The sequence below is a fragment of the Typopeltis vanoorti genome, chromosome 21 (genome assembly GCF_054136105.1).
Source record: "Typopeltis vanoorti isolate ZY-2024b chromosome 21, IOZ_Tvanoo_1.0, whole genome shotgun sequence".
Lineage (NCBI taxonomy): Eukaryota > Metazoa > Arthropoda > Arachnida > Uropygi > Thelyphonidae > Typopeltis > Typopeltis vanoorti.
The window spans coordinates 107,700,821-107,720,059 of NC_143569.1; the positions used below are offsets into that span (position 1 = coordinate 107,700,821).

The 19,239-nt window shown below is 36.1% G+C and overlaps 1 protein-coding gene across 3 annotated transcripts in view; it reads left to right on the plus strand.

The window, feature by feature from the left end:
• The first annotated feature begins 468 nt into the window (after positions 1–468).
• LOC150095180 (calcineurin-binding protein cabin-1-like) overlaps positions 469–19,239 on the plus strand; it is a 1,028,489-nt gene continuing 1,009,718 nt past the window's right edge. For all 3 annotated transcript variants that reach the window (XR_016550194.1, XM_090411711.1, XM_090411712.1), the window contains exons 1-2: positions 469–656; positions 18,030–18,113. Coding sequence is in view for 2 of the 3 variants with exons in the window: in XM_090411711.1 (XP_090267837.1) it covers positions 654–656; positions 18,030–18,113 (87 nt within the window). In the remaining variant the exon portion in view is untranslated. The remainder of the gene's footprint in view (positions 657–18,029; positions 18,114–19,239) is intronic.

The following is a 19,239-nucleotide window of genomic DNA, read 5'->3' on the forward strand; positions in this document are numbered from 1 at the left end:
TAGGCAGGGAAAGAAACAATAATGATTTCATGCTGTCATAGCAATTTAATAAATACGTTTTATATCTTTTAGTACTTACTATGGTTTCAATAAAATTAGATTGCGAATAATTACTGATTCTGTCAAGTTAATCAAGTCTCCCTAGGAATGAATGCGCAATCCAATGCGCACGTAACCCGGATCATAAAAATATTTTATAGATATATTCACAGACCTACTTCCTTATACTCTGCATTATGTCACTTATTTCGAAGTAGCATAATACAAAAAAAAAAAAAAAAAAAAAAAAAAGAAAATATTTATCATTGGACAGATTTATAATTTAATGTAATAGTAAAACGAGCAGATCCAATTTTTGAAATTATCCAGACATTTTTCGTTTCTAATATAAAAAACAAATGAAATCTCTTTTGGAATAATAGTTAGGTTGAGCCGGTAGAGGGCTTCTACTTGAAAAATAAACATGAATGGAGGCTGCTATGAATGAGAGTAATCTTTTAAAAAAAGAAAAAAATATATGTATAATATGTGTGTAAATTTATATTGGTATTATTATTTCGGTAACGGGATGATATACTTGAAACTAGTTAATTTTGTCATACGATATTCTTGTTAAATGACAATAGTACAGTGGATGTTGAGGAGTTGAAAGAATGGTGAGATTTTGTACAATTAATATTAATCTGTTATTGTGATGAAATGTATTGCTGACAATAAATTCATCAGTTAAGACCAATAATATTTTCTGAACATTATTACTGCGCTTACTCTGTCAGTCACAGATATAACTGACTTATCAGCTGAGGTTCAAGCGTTAATGGTCGTTTGGAAAGGCAAGAACAACAAACTGGTTTTTGGTAGCTCAAGATAATTTTCATACGTCACATTTCTTGTATTTTGACTAACAAGTGACAGCATAATTTTTTTCCTCTTTCAGATTAAAGTTTGCAGTATTCATATAGGTGATGTGTGTGTGTGTTTTGGGATCATTTATGTTACCACATGTTCATAATAGGAGAATGTGAATACTTTCGGATACTAACATTGCAGTGTTACTACCTTTTCACTGCTTACTGTTAGCATTTAGCTGATTTCAGCATGTCTTTGGTGTGTGTGAACCATAAAATTAGGGTATCATCTTGGCTAATGCACATTTTCTCCCATTTTTTAAACAATAAATGCTGTTAAGAAAGTGAATATTGACCAACTTGTTATGTATATTTTACTGTGGGGTTGTTGTTGTGTGTTGGGTCCCCCACATGTATGCCATGTATCTAGCAGTGGTATTGTGTGCCATCGTGGCTTATGAAACCCATGCTACAAAATTCACTTTAGTTTGACCGTATAATTGCATTTTTATCGATGTATGAAAGTTTCAAGAGTGTATAGTACATCAGTGCTCATCCTAATTGGTCGAATGCCATTAATTGTGGGATAACTTTGAATACTTTAATTTATCAATTAAGTAGAACCAAATCTGCATGGGGGGAGAGAATGTGCTTGCTTTAAGGAGATTAAAGAGGATCAAAGGAGAATGCTTTATTTGGTTGATATGTTTGAATTACTCAAAGGTGTAAAATTTAGAGGACAAGGCTTACCCCCCTTTGACTACAATACTGTTTCCCATTGTAAATATAGGCAAAAAAGTTATAAATTTATCAAAAATTATATATTAAAAACTTGTACATATTATATACAAAAACTTGCATACCATGTCAGTTCACACTTTACGCACTCAAATTAGATGAAACTAAGAAAACAAAAACAGTAGCTCATGGCAAATGACAATGTTCAGTTGGATTGGTTGACACAATAGCCAATCACAGCCTCTATGTGCTATTGTCTCAGAGCTCACCCTGTCTTGCCCTTCTGAATGGTTTAAAATGCTGCACCATCTGTGCATCTTTTCAAAGGGGTCAAAGATGTGTATATTTTGAACACACACACCTGGGCTATTAATGCAAATGTGATGCAATGTTTACTTGGTGAAAAGTGTCTTCTTCATGAATCATTATTATATTGTGTTTACTTTTAGGAATCACGTGAAGCCTAGAAACAATTAGGGGAGTCTTTAACGGGAATAAATGCAAAAATATAATATTGGTGATATTGCTTTTCGGAGGATGAGCACTGCATATCTAGCAACCCCTGATATCTAGATTGCTTGCAGGCCAAAAATAGTTGTAAACATAATCCCAGATCTTATCTATGTTCCTTATGCATAAGGTTTTATTATTTTTATCTATGTTCCTTATGCATAAGGTTTTATTATTTTTATAGTTAATGGGAATCTCATCCAAACTTGTAAACTTATAGTACATAGTATTACTAATGTACTTAATGTACTATAAGCCATCCTCCAATGGGGCTCAGATAACCTCGTCAACTTCAACGCTAGTAAAACCCAGTTCTGTCTTATTTCCCACAAAAAAGAACCATTTTCCCTCAGTATTATTTTTGATAACATTCAATTTCCCAGATGAGATGAAATTTCTCTTCTTGGAATTACCTTGATATCAGGCCTCTCCTGGCATAAACACATCGCAACCGTTGCATACTCAGCTTCCAAAAAAACTAGGCTTTCTCTTTCGCTCAAGACCTTCACCTCAAAACTTCGCTTCACCTCAAAACAGCTACTAACCTTATACAAATCACAATTCAGCCCAGCTATCGAATACTGTTTTCACATTTGGAGTGGGGCTCCTAAAAGCTTCCTCAAGATGCTTGACTCAATATAGAGGAGAGCAACTGATAAATGATCCATCTCTTGCCAACTCACTCCCCTCACTTTCATGTAGAAGTTTAGTCTCTGCAATTTGTATATTCTATAAATATTTCCATGGAAAATATTCATCTAAATAGCATCAGTAATTCCCCCACTCTGTACTAAACCCATTGGAACACATACAGCCACTGCCCAACATCCTTTCACAGTACATCTTGAAAACCCACAGAACAAGTTTCTTTTCCTCCTCCTTTATCCTTTGCTACTGCTGTACTGTGGAACAGTCTCCCCCCCCCTGATGTATTTCACAAGGAATACAATATACAGGCTTTTAAATCGAATGTCAAGTTTCTCCTTTCCCATCCCACTACCCATATACGGTACTAAAGTACTATAGGTTAACCAACCAACCTCTCGTATATGGGCCCAACATAATAAAAAAAAAAAAAAAAAAAAAAAAAAAAAAAAACCCTACAATGGGTGGCCTGAGGGATGGAAAAACCAGGAGTCCTGCTCTACAAACCAGACATGGAACATATACATAGAAAACCTATAGAAAAAGAAAAACATTTCAGCTATTCAGGCACAGTATTTGATGAAAAAAGTAAATTAAATATACACATAGATAATATAACCAAAGCTAAATGATGGTTAGCAATTTGAATAATTCGAATAGCAATTTGTGTGTGTGTGTGTGTGTGGAATAATAGAGAGAGAAAAAAAAAAGCCAAAAATTTCAAAACAGAAAGAACAATGCCTTCAGTGTCCAATTGGAAGAACAATGGTATTGTGCCCTTTCATTGAAAAGGACCCTCAGTTTGATTCTTATCATGACAAGAGGAATCTTTGTATGGGCTTTTTCAATTGAAGTTGAGTTATTTGATCTCACATGGAGGTAGCAGGTTTTTTTTTTTTTTTTTTCTGGGAACTCAAATTTTTTTATCCCACATACAGGCAAATTGGCCTGAGACTACACATAACTTACAGACAAAAAGTACTATATATTTTGGGCAATAGATATATGTCAATAGATGAATGACGAGATACTGAAAATGATGGAAGAAAGAAAGAAAGAAACACAAAAATCATCCTGAATACAAGAACTTAAACAAGGAGATCAGGAAAGAATGTAGGATTGCAAAAGAACTCAACAACATATGCAAGGAAATTGAACTTCTGGACAAAAAGCACAAAACCAGAGAACATCATGAACATCATTAGGATCCAGAGTTGGGTTGACAACAATAGTATAATCTTTGATGGACAGCATGGATTTGCTAAAGGGAAAAAGAAGGATACACAGTAATATACTTGGATTTCGCAAAGGCTTTTGATAGAGTACCTCATGATAAGTTGACAGTCAAACTAGAGCAGATGGGGTTGGATATTAGATTAGTGCATTGGATTGGAGACTGGCTATCTGATAGGTATCAACAAGTTGTGTATGGGGGGGTGCAATATCCAGGAAAAGGAAAGTCACTAGTGGAGTGCCTCAGGGGTCTGTTTTAGGGCCATTACTATTTAACTTGTATATTAATGATATTGGCGAAGATTTGGATGAAGATATTCAGTTGTTTGTAGATGATGCAAAGTTGGGACGAGCCATAAAGAATAGTGAAGATATTGTGGCCTTGCAAGAAGACTTGAATAAATTGAGTGATTGGGCAAGCAAAGGGATGTGAGTTCAATGTTGCAAAATGTAAGGTTTTAAAATTTGGAAAACAAAGATGGGATGCAGAATTTATGCTTGGTGAGAATATATTGTTCGAGGTAGAGGAAATAAGAGATCTGGGGATGATAGTGGATAAGGATCTACAATTTAGGGGACACGTCGCCAAAATTGTGAAGACAACACAAAGACTTCTGGGAATGATGCAGAGGACACTGATGTGTAGAAATAGGGAGATTCTTGTTCCATTGTATAAGGCTTTGATTAGGCCACACATGGACTATTGTGCCCAGATTTGGTCACTGGGTTTTCAGAAGGATGTCGGAAAGGGTCCAAAGGCGACTGACTAAGGTAGTTTCTGACCTCTGAAATGTTAAGTATGAGGAAAGATTGAGATGATGTAATTTGCAGAGTCTAGTGGAGAGAAGAAAGAGGGGAGATATGATAGAGACCTAGAAGTTGGTAAGGGGTTGTTATAAGATCAATGGTGGAGAAGTTCTACAGAGAATAGTGGGAGATCAAGGGAGAACCAGAGGTCATCCCTGGAAACTGTATAAAGAGGGTGTGAGTAGGGGAGTGAGAGGCAGGTTTTTTCGTGCAGAGTTGTGGATGATTGGAATGCTTTGCCTGAGAGTGTAGTGACCGCAGGGAGTTTGAGTGTGTTTAAGACACGGTATGATGAGATGTGTGTGTCATATAAGGACCTCCCAGATGAGTCTTTGGCTCCATGAGGTCTTGGGAAATAATAATAATAATAATAATAAAAGTTAGAGAATTAACTAACAAATCTTGCAATAGGGTAGGCTCTCTCATTGCATTGAAGATACAGTTGATAATATCCTAATGGAGAAAGACAAAATAAGGAATAGATGCGTAGAGTATTCAAAGGAACTCTATAATCATGATAGAATAAATAAGCCAATGCAAGAAGATTTGGATGGACTACTATTCTTACCTGGGAAGTAACAAATGCCATTAGGAAACTGAAACCAGGAAAAGCTCCAGGAATGGATGAAATTATGGCAGAATTAAAGGCTTTAGATGATAATGCTATAAGATCACTGACTGATATATGTAACAAAATATACGAAACTGGACACCTGCCAAAAGATTTTAAGCACTCAACATTCCTACCAATATCTAAAAAATCGAAGACAATCAAATGTGAAGAATACAGAACAATCAGTCAGATAGCAAAAGTTATGTTATATATCATCCTAGAAAGAAATAAACATAAAATCAAAATGGAAATTAATGAAACACAATCTGGTTTCCAGGAAAATAAAGAAACTAGAGAAGGACTCTTCAACATTAGAACTATTATAGAAAGATATCTGGAGAAGCAGAAAGAAGTCTACTTATGTTTTATTGACTACACAAAGGCCTTTGACAATATACAACATGAACAACTAATCAAATGCATCAGAAATTTAGGAGTAGATGGTAAAGATATTAGATTACTGATAAATCTATATTGGAATCAAACTGCCTCAATGAAAATATTAAGAGAAATCTTGGAGGAATTTCCAGTAAAGAAGGGTGTCAGACAAGGCTGTGTTCTTTCTCCTATATTTTTTAACCTCTATACTGAAAATATCTTCCAACAATTAGAAGAATTTAGAGGAGTCAGCACAGGAGGCCTGAATGTAAATAACTTAAGATATGCAGATGATACAGTACTGCTAGCTGAAAATAAAAAAGATCTTCAAAACCTACTAGAAGAGACGCTGAAGCTAATTGAAAAATATGGACTTAATTTCAACTTCAAAAAAACCAAAACCATGCTGGTAACAAGAGAAAAAGGGAAAATACTCGATATAAATATTAAGATCAGAGGAAATACTTTAGATCAAGCAGAGAGTTATATATATTTGGGTCAACTAATTACAGAGAATGGAAAGTGTGATAAGGAAATATAAGAAGAATAGAAATTGCTAGATCAACCTTCATTAGCGTGAAAAGCATTCTGACCCGGGGGGAAATTCACACAAAAACAAGAATTAGGCTGTCTGAATGCTAGTATGGTCAACACTGCTATATGGAGTAAAAACCTTTATTTTCACAATATCAAAATATTTTGAAAATAAACTAAAAGCCTTTGAGATGTGGATCCTCAGAAGAATTCTTAGAGTCCCATGGACTGCCAAAAACTAATTTAGAAATATTAGAGATGATTGGAATCTGTTTAAAATCATTAAGAAAAAGAAAACCACCTACCTTGGTCACATACCAAGGCATGAATCTCTACAAAAAACACTTCTAGAAGGAATGATACAAGGAAAAAGAAGAGGAAGACAAAGAACAGATTGGATGGGAAATATTAAGGTGTGGACCTTTTTGTTCTATGAAGAATGCAAAAGAGAAGCACAAAACTGTACATGGTGGAAGCTCATGGTAGTAGTCAACCACCTGGAAGGAGATGACATCTGACAAGACAAAATTACTGTCTCTGATTTTTGGTAAATTTATACAGCCATATTTGTTGAGGTTTGGAGTATGTTTTAAAACTGCTTTTGAAAAACAATCTGTCTGACTTATAATGACTTCTGTGTAGCACTTTTGTTTTCTTCTATTTGATTCTGTGTGAAGGGGTATCCAAAGCACCTGCTAGACCCGACTTGCAACGATAGTGCTGGATGTATTTTTTATGTTCACCAAAGTGGATGTCAGCTGCTCTTCCTGTCTGTCCATAGTAAGCTGGTCACAAGAACAGGGCACTTCATAAACTCCTGGCTGTGATAAACAAGAGAGTTTTTCCTTAGGTGATGGGTGAGAATTGCCAATTTGACATATGGTTTAAATATGGCACATAGCTAATATTTGTTAAGCACTCTAGATATATTTTCAGATGTGCCTTGATGTAGTCTTGTGTGATAGTCAATGAAGGCGATTTCTGGGAAGCATTTAGTAATTTTTCTATACTATGGGGATTATAGCCATTGGCTAACAAAGTGCGATGCAAGTGAGTGAGTTCAGTGGTAAGAGCATTGTCATTGGAACAAATGGCTGTAGCTGTGCGAATTACTGTTTTTAGGTTTCCATACTGTTGAGCTAGATCATCGGTTCCCAACTGGTGGTACGCATTCCCCCGGGGGTACGTGCTGGGCCGTTCATGGGTAATGATAAATAATCAGTAATGGTGGAAAAACAAGTAAAGTAAACAAAATGCAAAATGTTAGTTATGGAACAATAAATGTTAAGTTTGAATCACTGCTAATGGAGACACTTGAAAACTAGCTCACATTGGCGAATTATGATTAGTGAGGGCGTGGCTATGAACCCCTCCCCAAAAACACTCTTCTACCAATCATTACGCACAGTTCATGCATCACTTTTGTCACTCATCCTCCTTTCCAGAACAATCACATGTTACCAAAAATGACCTTTGTGATAACGAACCTTCCACTGACTTCCATTCGCGACGTTTCTAGAACATCTCCAAAATTATAAATACATCCATAGCCAGACTGTTTGATCAGTTCAGTTATTGACTGAGTATAAGTAAGTGCGTTGTCTTTAATTTTGATTATTTTCAAGTAGTTTTTTTATTTAATGTTTAACGTAGTTTCAGTTATTATTGTCAGTGATTTTTAAGCATGTCAGTTAGGGAACAGTTAAACAAAAACGCGATGTGGATTATAACCCGTTGCCAAATACTTCTCCACATGTTTCTGCAGCTATGAGTACACCCACACTGGGAGATAGTAAAAGGTGTGTGCCTCAGATACTACACAGAAGAAAAGGAAATACTCTGAAGAGTATATTAATATCAATTATTTTCATTTCCTTCATTTAATGAAGGAAATGAAAATAATTGCGGTAACTGGGAGAAACAACACATTGATGCATCACAATCAAATATTTGTAATAAAAGGAATGAGCATTTCTGTTTGAATGAAATATCATTATAACTTCTCCAACAATTCTCCTCTCCTGAAAAGGGGGGGTACGCCCGTCAGACTAAAATTTCAAAAGGGGTACGCGAGTACTGAAAGTTTGGGAAACACTGAGCAACTGTTTGTGTAAATATCTCCCTGTATGTGTGGGTTTTCTATAAACAGAAAAAGATGAGGAACTATCTGGAAGCTCTGTGATTAGTGTATTCAGGAATGGCAGACAGTGTTTGAATGAAATTAGCTTCCTGTTCCATTTTGAAGTGAATTTTAGGGTCTTGGCTATTTAAATGCATTAAAAATGTATCTAATGTGTCTGGACCATGTGGTCAAATAGTAAACACATCATCAACATAGCATAGCCAAACCCACTGGTTTGAGAGTATACATAGCCAGTTTCTTTGTGTAGAGATTGGCTTAAGGAGGAAGGGGTGGGGAGCCTATTGCTGTTCAATCTCATTGCTTGTATATCTTCCCTTTCCATGAAAAATAACCTGCAAGTACTGTAAATATAAACATTTCAAATATATCGGGGGGGGGGGGGATCTGACTTTAGCAAATCAAGGGTTTTAATTAATGGTATATTGATAAATAGTGAAGTAATATCAAAACTAATCATTATGTCTGAACTTTTTAAGATACGTTTCTAAAATACATGTTAAGTGAACAGAATTTTTAACAAAAGAGGGAGAATTATTTGTGAGGGTGGCTAGTAATTTAGCTATGTTTAGCAAGTTTGTATGTGGGACTGTTTATACTATCCACAATAGGGCTTAGGAGTGTACCATGTTTGTGAATTTTAGGTGCTCCATATATTCCAGGGTGCTTTAACACGAAAAGGCTCGAGTTCGTTAACTGTTTCTTTTGGCCAAGAAGTGACATTTTTCAATAGTGCTAAATTCCATTTGTAAAGCTGGGCTTTACAAATGAAGTTTAGCACTATTACATGAGTAGATTAGCACTTCTCATATGGAGCTCTCAACAATAAATGCAACTGTGAATACTCTATCTGACGAACTGTGTGATATTTTAAACTCAGAACTGTGTAATATTCTTACAGCATATATCTGGCAGATAAAGAATTCATAAAAGTCAAAAACCAGCACTAGAAAAAATTTGAAATCCTCCTACATTATACTACTATGAAATGACCGCAATTACAATAAGATTGCAGAGATTTAATCCTTAGTAACCATTACAGATGAAGCTGCTAGTGCATTGAGGGCATAACTTTGCTGTTACTCCCAAGCAAGTTCCAAAAGCCAAAATATTGTCTTCTGTTTAACCGGGAATATGCAACTTGCCTCCAGCAGTAGCCAATAACATTTGTTTCCATTTGGCCAACATCTTAATCCATTCCAAGCCTCCCAAAAACAATACCTCAAAAAAGGAAATCAGTGCTTTAAAAGATTGTTATTACTTTAAAATATTGTTATTACTAATGCAGACAAAGGTAGTGCATGTGGTGATGAATTTAGCTGAATATGAAAGAATAAATATAATAAATAAAAAATATCTGGCACTATCATTATGGCAAGTTGGGGTCTAGCAGACTATGCCTTGGATACCTCTTCATACAAGATCAGATGGAAGAAAATAAAAGTCTCTATCTCTCTGACTTATCACTTCTGACTACACAGAAGTGATAAGTCAGAGAGATAGTTTTTGTAATCAGTAACAGTTTTGACACATATTCCAAACCTCAACAAATATGGCTCTATAAATTTACCAAAAATCTGAGAGCCAGTCATTTTTAGGATCTAATTAATACTTGTTTTCTCTTTTTCCAATATAGATGGTGCCTAATTAGGACTTTTAGGATTGCAAAGGGAAGAACAAATCTGAAGACCATGGATAACATCTGGAAAGTAAAGTGATCAGCCTGCAAACAAAACTAAGAGTGCTGGAAACATACATCTTTAGCAGTGTACTGTATGGATCTGAAATGTGGGTGATAAATAAGGAATCAAGAAAAAGAATTTTGACATTTGAAAGAACGTGTTATAGGAAGATTCTAAGAATAGGATGGGTACAGAAAATTACAAATGAAGAGCTCTATCAGAAGATATACAACCAAAGAAGACTCTAATGCAAAAGATTATAAAATGGAAGTTGCAATTATTTGGACACATCTGCAGAATGAGTGAGGACCAGAAGATAAAGACATTCATGTTTGGTCTTATAGATGGTGTAAACAGAAGAGGTAAGACCATACAGAGAATGGATAGACGATATAAAGGAATGGTGTGGAATGGGTTTACAGAAACTGCAACAGTATGTACTGAACAAAGAAAGGTGGAAGAAGGTAGTAAAAGAGGCATCAGACACCAATGGGCATCGAGTCCATGGTTCGTGATGATGATGAATTAGGACTTTAGTTACTTGTGTTGTCCATTATAATTTTTTAAACTAGTCCCACTGTTATTCCAAATTGTTGTTGTTTTGTGTACTATGACAAATTGTTCTTGTGCTCTGAAGATGCTGGATATAATACCAATGAAATATCAGCAAATAAGTTAAAAAGTATTAGTTATTTTCTTATCATTCTGTGTTGCAATCAATATCATGAGAATAAGTTAACATAATTGGTCTGTAATCTGCTACTTCTGTCTTGGAGCCGCTTTTATGTAATGGAACTATCTTATTCTCTTTCCACTTCCTTGAAACCTTGCCAGAGCAGACAGATTAAACAACTTCATCAGAGGCATTGCCAGTTCACCTGCACAATCTTGCAGCACACAAGTTGACATACTGTCCAGGCCGGCCGCTGTATTCACATTGACATTTTTCATTGCACCGAGTACCTCTTGTTCATCTACCTCAATGCTTACACCAGTCTTTGTTGCCTCAGTAACTGCAAATGAATCACTCACAAAGTAATCGCTTCGTAACTGAACTATTTCTTATGCTTCTGTCACTCTCCTATCATCAGCACTGATTACAGCCATCTTTCCGTAATCATTCTTTCTCTTACTTGTTACATAGCTAAAAAAACTCTTTTGGATTTACTTTGGCCTACTTAGCAAAATTTTCTCTCAAAATCTGATTTAGCCTTCTTTACCATTCGAGTTACCCTTTTGCTTGTTTATATCGCACATGAGTAATCTGATCACTTTTTTTTTTATATTCCCTACACTATGTTTTTTTTTCCATCCCCTTTATATTGCTACTCATCTACTTAATCCCTACTTGGTTTATCCTCCTCACCCTGGGTATGTAGCCAGCTACTGTCTCGCTCAAACAATTCCTGAGCACTTCTCATGCACTATTGATATTCATTTGTAACTTCTTATGCCTTGTCTTTGCTCTATTTGTCATATTTACCAGCTTTGTATTTCCACCCTTTCTTGACTGAAATTTCCACATGTTGAGCCTCCCAGGACAAGACTGCATGGTCACTTTCCCTAGGAGATAGAGTTGCTGCTGTAACTATAGATAGCATCTTCTGATGCTGTTATCAGATCCAACACTCAAAATCCCCCCCCCCCCCCCTAGTCCCCACCATCCTGTTATGCTTCAGGTATTAATCCCTTAGTAACTGTATACATTCCATTTCCATTTTGCCCTGTGCCCTTTCTTCCTTCCAATCTATATCTCCATAGTTGAATTCGCCAATGATAATCGCATAGCTTGTACCCCTTGTGTTAATTTGTCGATGCATATTATCTACACCTTCTTCTTCACCTGCAGGTCTATGGCAGCAACCAGCAATATATTTTGTTGCCCTCTATCTCACACCAGACGGCCTCAACTGAACCATTCCCCTCAGATCTACAATCTTCATTTACTTCTATTTTTGTTGGTTGAAGTTCTTCAGCTATCATTAATAATATCCCTCCTCCTGTCCTATTCCCTCTATCTTCTTTGAAAATTCAATATCCATTATATTCTATCCCTATAATTACATCATTCTCTGACAACCAGGTCTCACTGATGCCAATGATTTTTGGCCCATTCAAGCTGACCAATGCCAAAAACACCTCTCCTTTATTTCGTTTGCATACATACATTTTGACATCCTGTTGGACCCAAAGTTACTCTTACATAATGTCATTACCTGCCCATTCAGATTTGAAACCTGGAAAACTGTACCCAGCTCTTCACAATCATTCCTGCATTCATGCTCATCTATCCCATCTATCTATGCAGGAGGAGAGTGTGTTCCACATACTGAGTAATCTGGATGTTAGTAAAGCTGTGAGACTGGATGGTATTTCACCACGAGTTTTGAGAGAATGTGCTGGGGAACTGACAGTGCCCTTGACCTGGCTTTTCAATGAAAGTCTGACTTCTGAAAAGGTGCCCATGGAATGGAAGGAGGATAAGATAATGCCATTTCATAAGGGCGGTAGCAGACTGGAAGTGTCTAATTATAGGCCAGTTTGTGTGTCATCAGTAGATAGTAAGATCTTGAAGAAAGTAGTGAGGAACCATATACAGCATTGGCAAGATGAGGGTAATGTTATCAGTGAGAATCAACATGGATTTGTGAAGGAGTGCTCTTGTTTTAGCAATATGATAAAGTTACAAGAGCATTAGATGAGGGACAGGCATATACTGCCATTTTCCTAGACTTAGCAGAAGGGTGCCACATGATAAGCTGATATTCAAGTTGCAGCACATGGGTCTGGATGTCAGATTGGTCAACAGGATTCAGGATTGGCTGTCCGATAGGTATCAGAGAGTTGTGTATGGTGGAGCAATATCAAAGAGGCGGAAGGTTACAAGTGAGGTTCCACAGAGCTCAATACTGGAACCTATATTGTTTAATCTTTATATCAATGACATTGTCCGTGGATTGCAAGGGGATATTCGGTTGTTTGAGGATGATGCGAAGCTGGGAAGGGTTATTAGTAATAGTGCAGATGTGGTAGCCCTGCAAGAGGATTTGAATAAGCTAGATAGATGAGCAAAATGAATGGGGTGTTAGTTTAATGCAGCAAAATGTAAGGTCTTGAGGTTTGGGACACATCGATAGGATGCTGCATACTCTATGGGAGGAGTTAAACTGGAGGAAGTAGGAGAGACAAGAGATCTGGGTTTGATGATTGATAGAAACCTGAAATTTAGGGGACATATTACGAAGGTAGTGAAGGTAACACAGAGGATTGCTGCAATAATGAGAAGGACACTGACCTGCAGAGATAAAATGGTTATCATTCTGTTATATAAGACTCTGATCAAACTACACTTAGACCATTGTTCTCAGATCTGGTCCCCAGGATTTGAAGGAGATAAATTAACTGTGGAAAGGGTACAAAGGCAGAAAACAAAGATGGTGTCGGGACTGTACAATGTTAGTTATGAGGATCGGCTGAGGGAGTGTGGACTGCAGAGTTTGGTGGATAGAAGAAGGAGGGGTGATATGATTGAGACTTTTAAGCTGTTGAGAGGTGGTTACAGGGTTGACACCGGGGGACTTCTTTCACTTGGTTGAACAGCGGGAAGGCGTCATGACAAGGGGCCATCCCTGGAAGTTACGAAAGGAAACTGTGAGAAAGAGGGTGAGGAGTGGTTTCTTTGCATGGAGGATGGTTGAACCATGAAAATTAGGTTAGGAATGCATTGCCTGGTGGAGTGGTGAGTGTGAGAACGATCAATGCATTTAAGGCGTAGTATGATAGACTTGGTGTTTCCTAGGAGGGACCTCCCTCGATGAGTCTTGATAGACTTGTGTTTCTTAGAAAGGACCTCCCATGATGAGTCTTTTGACTCCATGGAGGCCTGAATAATAATAATAATAATATCCCAGTTGTGGCTATTTCTTCACAGTCATTCCAGCGCTCGCACTCATTTGTCCCAGGAGTGGCTAAACACATTTGATTGCTTCCCTCCTGATATCTCTAGATTCCCTGGTTTTGCATTTCCAAACTCTTACTGAACAACACTTTCTCCAGTGATCTAACTCGAAAATCATTCACATGTAGTCCATCAGGCATATATAGCTCCTTTCATTCATCAAATTCACTCCACACATCTATGAACTACACACCATGCCTACTACACAATCTTCTCATTGGTAGTCATGGCCCTTTCCAATCTTTCATGTCATACCGAGGCAGCAGACTCACATTCTTTACCTTCTTACTCTTCATTTTTGCTTCTTCTCACAACTTTTTCATATCCTCTCTCATTGTTATTTCTAACCTTTCAAATCATTTGTGTGTGCTAAAACAATTAACATGTTTGCTTCTTTCTTCTGCAAACTTACTGCTTCATTAACATCTATCTTCAAACTTGGGAAACATGAGTTTGTCACTTTCTCATTAAGTATATCTCTTATCATTGAATCCCCATGCAATATTTTCTCTTTTTGCCTCATTTCTCACACTTCTATGTTTTTCACATTTACTCTTTCTCCCTCCTGCTGTACCACACAGCAGTCATTTCTCCAGTTTCTCAAGCTCACATTTTGTCCTGTGAAAGAGTCTATGCAAGCACAATTTTTGCATAGACTCTTTCACAGGCATAATGGCATTCACATTATTACTTTCCTTCACTCTCTCTCTCATTAGTAATTCGTGCACTATCATTCACTGCTTCAACTACATTCCTCTTAACAGTGTTAAGAGAGATATAGTTGTAATTGTGCCTACATCCTGCCTTATCCTTACTATCAGGCATCTCATTCTTCCACTCCTGACATGACTTGGATTCACTCATGAAGCATTTCCAAAAAACATTCTTTCCATTCTCACTCTCATACACAAATCATTCACTCTCAGCCGTGAATACATTACCCACATGCTACATCACACTAAATTCCACATATTAATATGATTCAACTTCGATGTCTTGACTGCCATTTTTCTTGTATGAGCCTCTTGTTCTACCTTCTTCTTCCATTCTATGAAAAATTTCTTCCACGTTAACCTTTTAACAACCCTGGACAGTAATCCATATAAGTCCTGATCAAGGCCTTATAAAATTTAATCATAACCTCTTTATTTCTACACAATAATGTCCTCCACATCATTGCCATAATCTGATGCGATGAGTTCACAACTTGTGTAATGTGACCTATGAACTTAAGATCCTTGTCCACCACCATTCTAAGGTCTCTTATCTCCTCAACTTCCTTTAAAATTTCCCCACCAAGTGTATGCTTTGCATCCCATTGTTGCCCACTGAATTTCAACATTTCTGTACTTTGTCCTCTCATACAATTTATTAAAGTCTTTCTGTAAGGCCACAACACCTGCTTGATTCCTCATCACTCTCCCCAGTGTTGTGGCCTTACAGAAAGAAACTACTGCAAACAGTAGAATCCAACAGTAGAATTCTATTGCAAACAGTAGAATCCATCCCAATATCATTAATATACAAGTTGAACAAAAGTGACACCAGTACAGACCACCTGTGGCACTCCACTGACTTTTTCTTTTGGGATACTGCACAATATAAAACTTTAAATTTGATGACTATCTGAAAGCCAGTCACCAATCCAGCACACTAGTCTGTTATCCAATCATTTCATTTCAATTTATTTTTATTATTATTAACATCTGACTTCCACATAAGCACACTATTGCACATAATGCTCATCCAACCGTTCCTTAAATTGATTCACTGTGTCTACATTCATAACACACTCAGGCAATGCATTGCACCCACCGGCCACTCTTCATGCAAAGAACCTGCTCCTCACTTCTCTGTTCACATCGTCCTTATACAGTTTCCAGCAATGGCCTCTTGTTCTACTCCCCCCATCCCATTCTATGAAAAATCTCTTGCATGTCAACCTGATAACAACCCCCCTGACTAGTTTATATGTCTCAGTCATATCCCCCCCCCCTCTTACTCCTATTAACGAGGCTTTGTAATTTTCATTCTCTCAATCTGTCATCCTACTCCACATTCCATAGACCAATGACCACCTTTGTGAATCTTCCCTGGATCCATTCCAACAAATCCTCCACACCATGAAAACCTGGTGACCAAATGTCTACACAGTAATCCATATGAGGCCTAATGGCATCATAACCTCTTTATTTCTGCATGTCAGGGTTCTCTGCATCATTTCTATTATCTCATGTGATGTCTTCACAACTTGTGCAATGTGGCCCTAAATTTTCTGGTCCTTGTCTGCTACCACTCCCAGATCTCTCATCTCCTCTGTTTCCTTTAAAGTCTCCCCACCAAGTGTATACTTTGCATCCCATCATTGCATACCAAATCCCAAAATCTTACCCTTTGCTACATTGAACTGATAGTGCCACTTACCTGCCCATTCATGCAATCCTAATATCCTCATTTTTAATATGATATTGCCATTGATGCTATCTGTTCATGCCCCTAATCTTTCTCAGGACTCTCATATCTGCGGTCTCTAGTCTTTGGTGAAGTGTTTTATTTCTAACCCAACTCTCACATCCATAAGTTAAAATTGACTTGAACACTGTCTTGTATACAGCTACTTTAGTGTTTTGACTAATTTATCTTTTATTCCATATAAATTTATTCAGTTGACTTCCTACCATATCAGCTTTGTTGATTCTATTTATTTCCATATTTAATTTACCATCTTCACTAAAACTTGTGCATAAGTAGCTGAAATGTTTTACTTGTTCTATAAGTTCTCCATTCACAATGCAGTTGATATTTTCAATGCTTCTGACTATTTTCATTGTCTTTGTCTTGTTATTGCTTACCATATCTATTGCAACAGTTATTCAATCTAGTCAGGCTATTTTGCATACTTGTACCAGATTTATTTAGAAGTATAACATTATCTGCATAAAGTAAAGAGCTGAGATTAACAACTCTAATTTTGATATTCTCCAGGTTTAATACCACTTTCCTTCATAATGTGATCCATATAGATAATGAATAACAGAGGGGATAATGTACATCCTTGTCTGACACCAGATTTAACATTAAACCATCTTCCTGTATTTCCTCCTAAATGTAATAACTTTAATCTTAGAATGGAATGTGAGGTCTACTCAACTTCTTCATTTTACTGGAAGCACCAGCACTCTTAATTTGAATTTTATTTGCCATTATTAACAAAAATAAAATAATAGTTATGGACAGTTTATAATTCACAGTGAAAGACCAAAACAAAGAGATTTAATTTACAATGATGACGTAAACAAACAGTGTATGAAAACTGCTCATTAGTTGACTCATGTGTTTATGTTGCTCAAACCATCATACGAACAAATGTAATTTCATAAAATGGACATTGGTCATAATTGAAAAGCATTGTATGGTAGGATCATTGTAAGGCAGGGTATTATTATATCAAAATACTTTCATATCCTTTTGTTCTTGTACTTCTTAACTCCATAGGAACCTATTTATCATATGCAATGCACCTCTCAATTCACTTTTGCAATAATCTGTCTTTCTCACATGTAGATTTATACAATATTGTCCCAAGATATTTATAATGTCCAGCTGATTTTTTATTTTTCCTCTTCATGGTATATCCAGGTCATACCATTCTTCTTACCACCAGATATTCTGTTTTCTGAAGATTATCTTAATTTTTTCCAATTCATATGCTTCTTAATTTTTTAGTTATATATATGGCATCATGTCTGTCTTTGGATATTATCACCCAGTTATCACTGAAAGGGGGCAGAAAGGCATGTATAACATGTCTTCCCCCCATCCCAAATGGAATGGGTACAATATATCCCAGTCTCTAAGTACTCTTTAAATAAATTTTAAAAAGAGTTAATAATAATATGTTTGTGCTAATAATACATAATACATGATTTATATTACTTTTCAGATAAAATTCAGTGCCTTGAATGAAACATTTTCTTCAGAGAATGATGTTGCTGATGTTCCTGCTTTTCTTACCAGAGAAGCACAGGTAAAGATTAAATTTTCATTAATTATTCTAATTTATTTTTAAATACTTTTTTTATGCATGGAATGTGGTTATATAAACCATCATTCTTAATTATGTTATTTATAATCATACAGGGAGAAAAAAATAAAAATATTTGTTTATTTTCCCTTTATGTTACATTTCTTTCTTTCCACTATGATTTAAAAATTTGTATATTATCAGGAAGCCTATAATGCATATATTCTTCTGAATAATACAGTCTTGTGAATTATTGCCATTAAAATGGCCACAAGTAATCAATAACACTTCATTACATAACTTATGGCTACAAGTTAAAGAAGAAGTATTCACCATCATAAAATTCCTGCAATGGATGTACAGGATATTATGATAGGACTACATGAAGAACTTGCATCATTACTAATGTAATAACTTTCTATCAACAATTTTCCTCCAAATCAATCTGTTATCTGTCAAGACTGATAACATTATCAGATCTTATTTTCTTTCTTCTAAGGTGCTTTTTTACTGTATCAATCTATATCTTGGTCTTCCTTTGTATCTTTTTCCTGCCAAACTGGCAGAGAGCATTTGTTTTGCTAATCTTTCCTCTCCCATTCTGTTTAAGTTACCATACCACCTGAGATTAGCTCTGCTAGCACATTCCTGGATGCTAACAATGTCAGTTTCTTTCCGAATTATACTTGTTATTAATAAGATACTGCCATTGATGCCATCCGTTCACACCTCTAATCTTTCTCAGGACTTGCATATCTCTGGTCTCTAGTCTTTGGTCAAATGTTTTATTTCTAAATTAGTGCTGAGATCAATAAGTTAGAATTGATTTGAACACTTTCTTGTATACAGCCAATTTAGTGTTTTGACTAATTTCTATCTTATTCCATATAAATTTGTTCATATGGAATCAGTTGACTTCTTACCATACTAGCTTTGTTGATTCTGTTGTCTATTTCCATATTCAATTTATCATCTTCACTAAAAATTGTGCCTAAGTTGCTGAAATGTTTTACTTGTTCTATAGGTCTCTATTCACGATTCAGTTGATATTTTCAATGTTTCTGCCTATTTTCATTGTATTTGTCTTGTTATTGCTGATTTTCATACTAAATTTAAGGAAAGTTGCAGA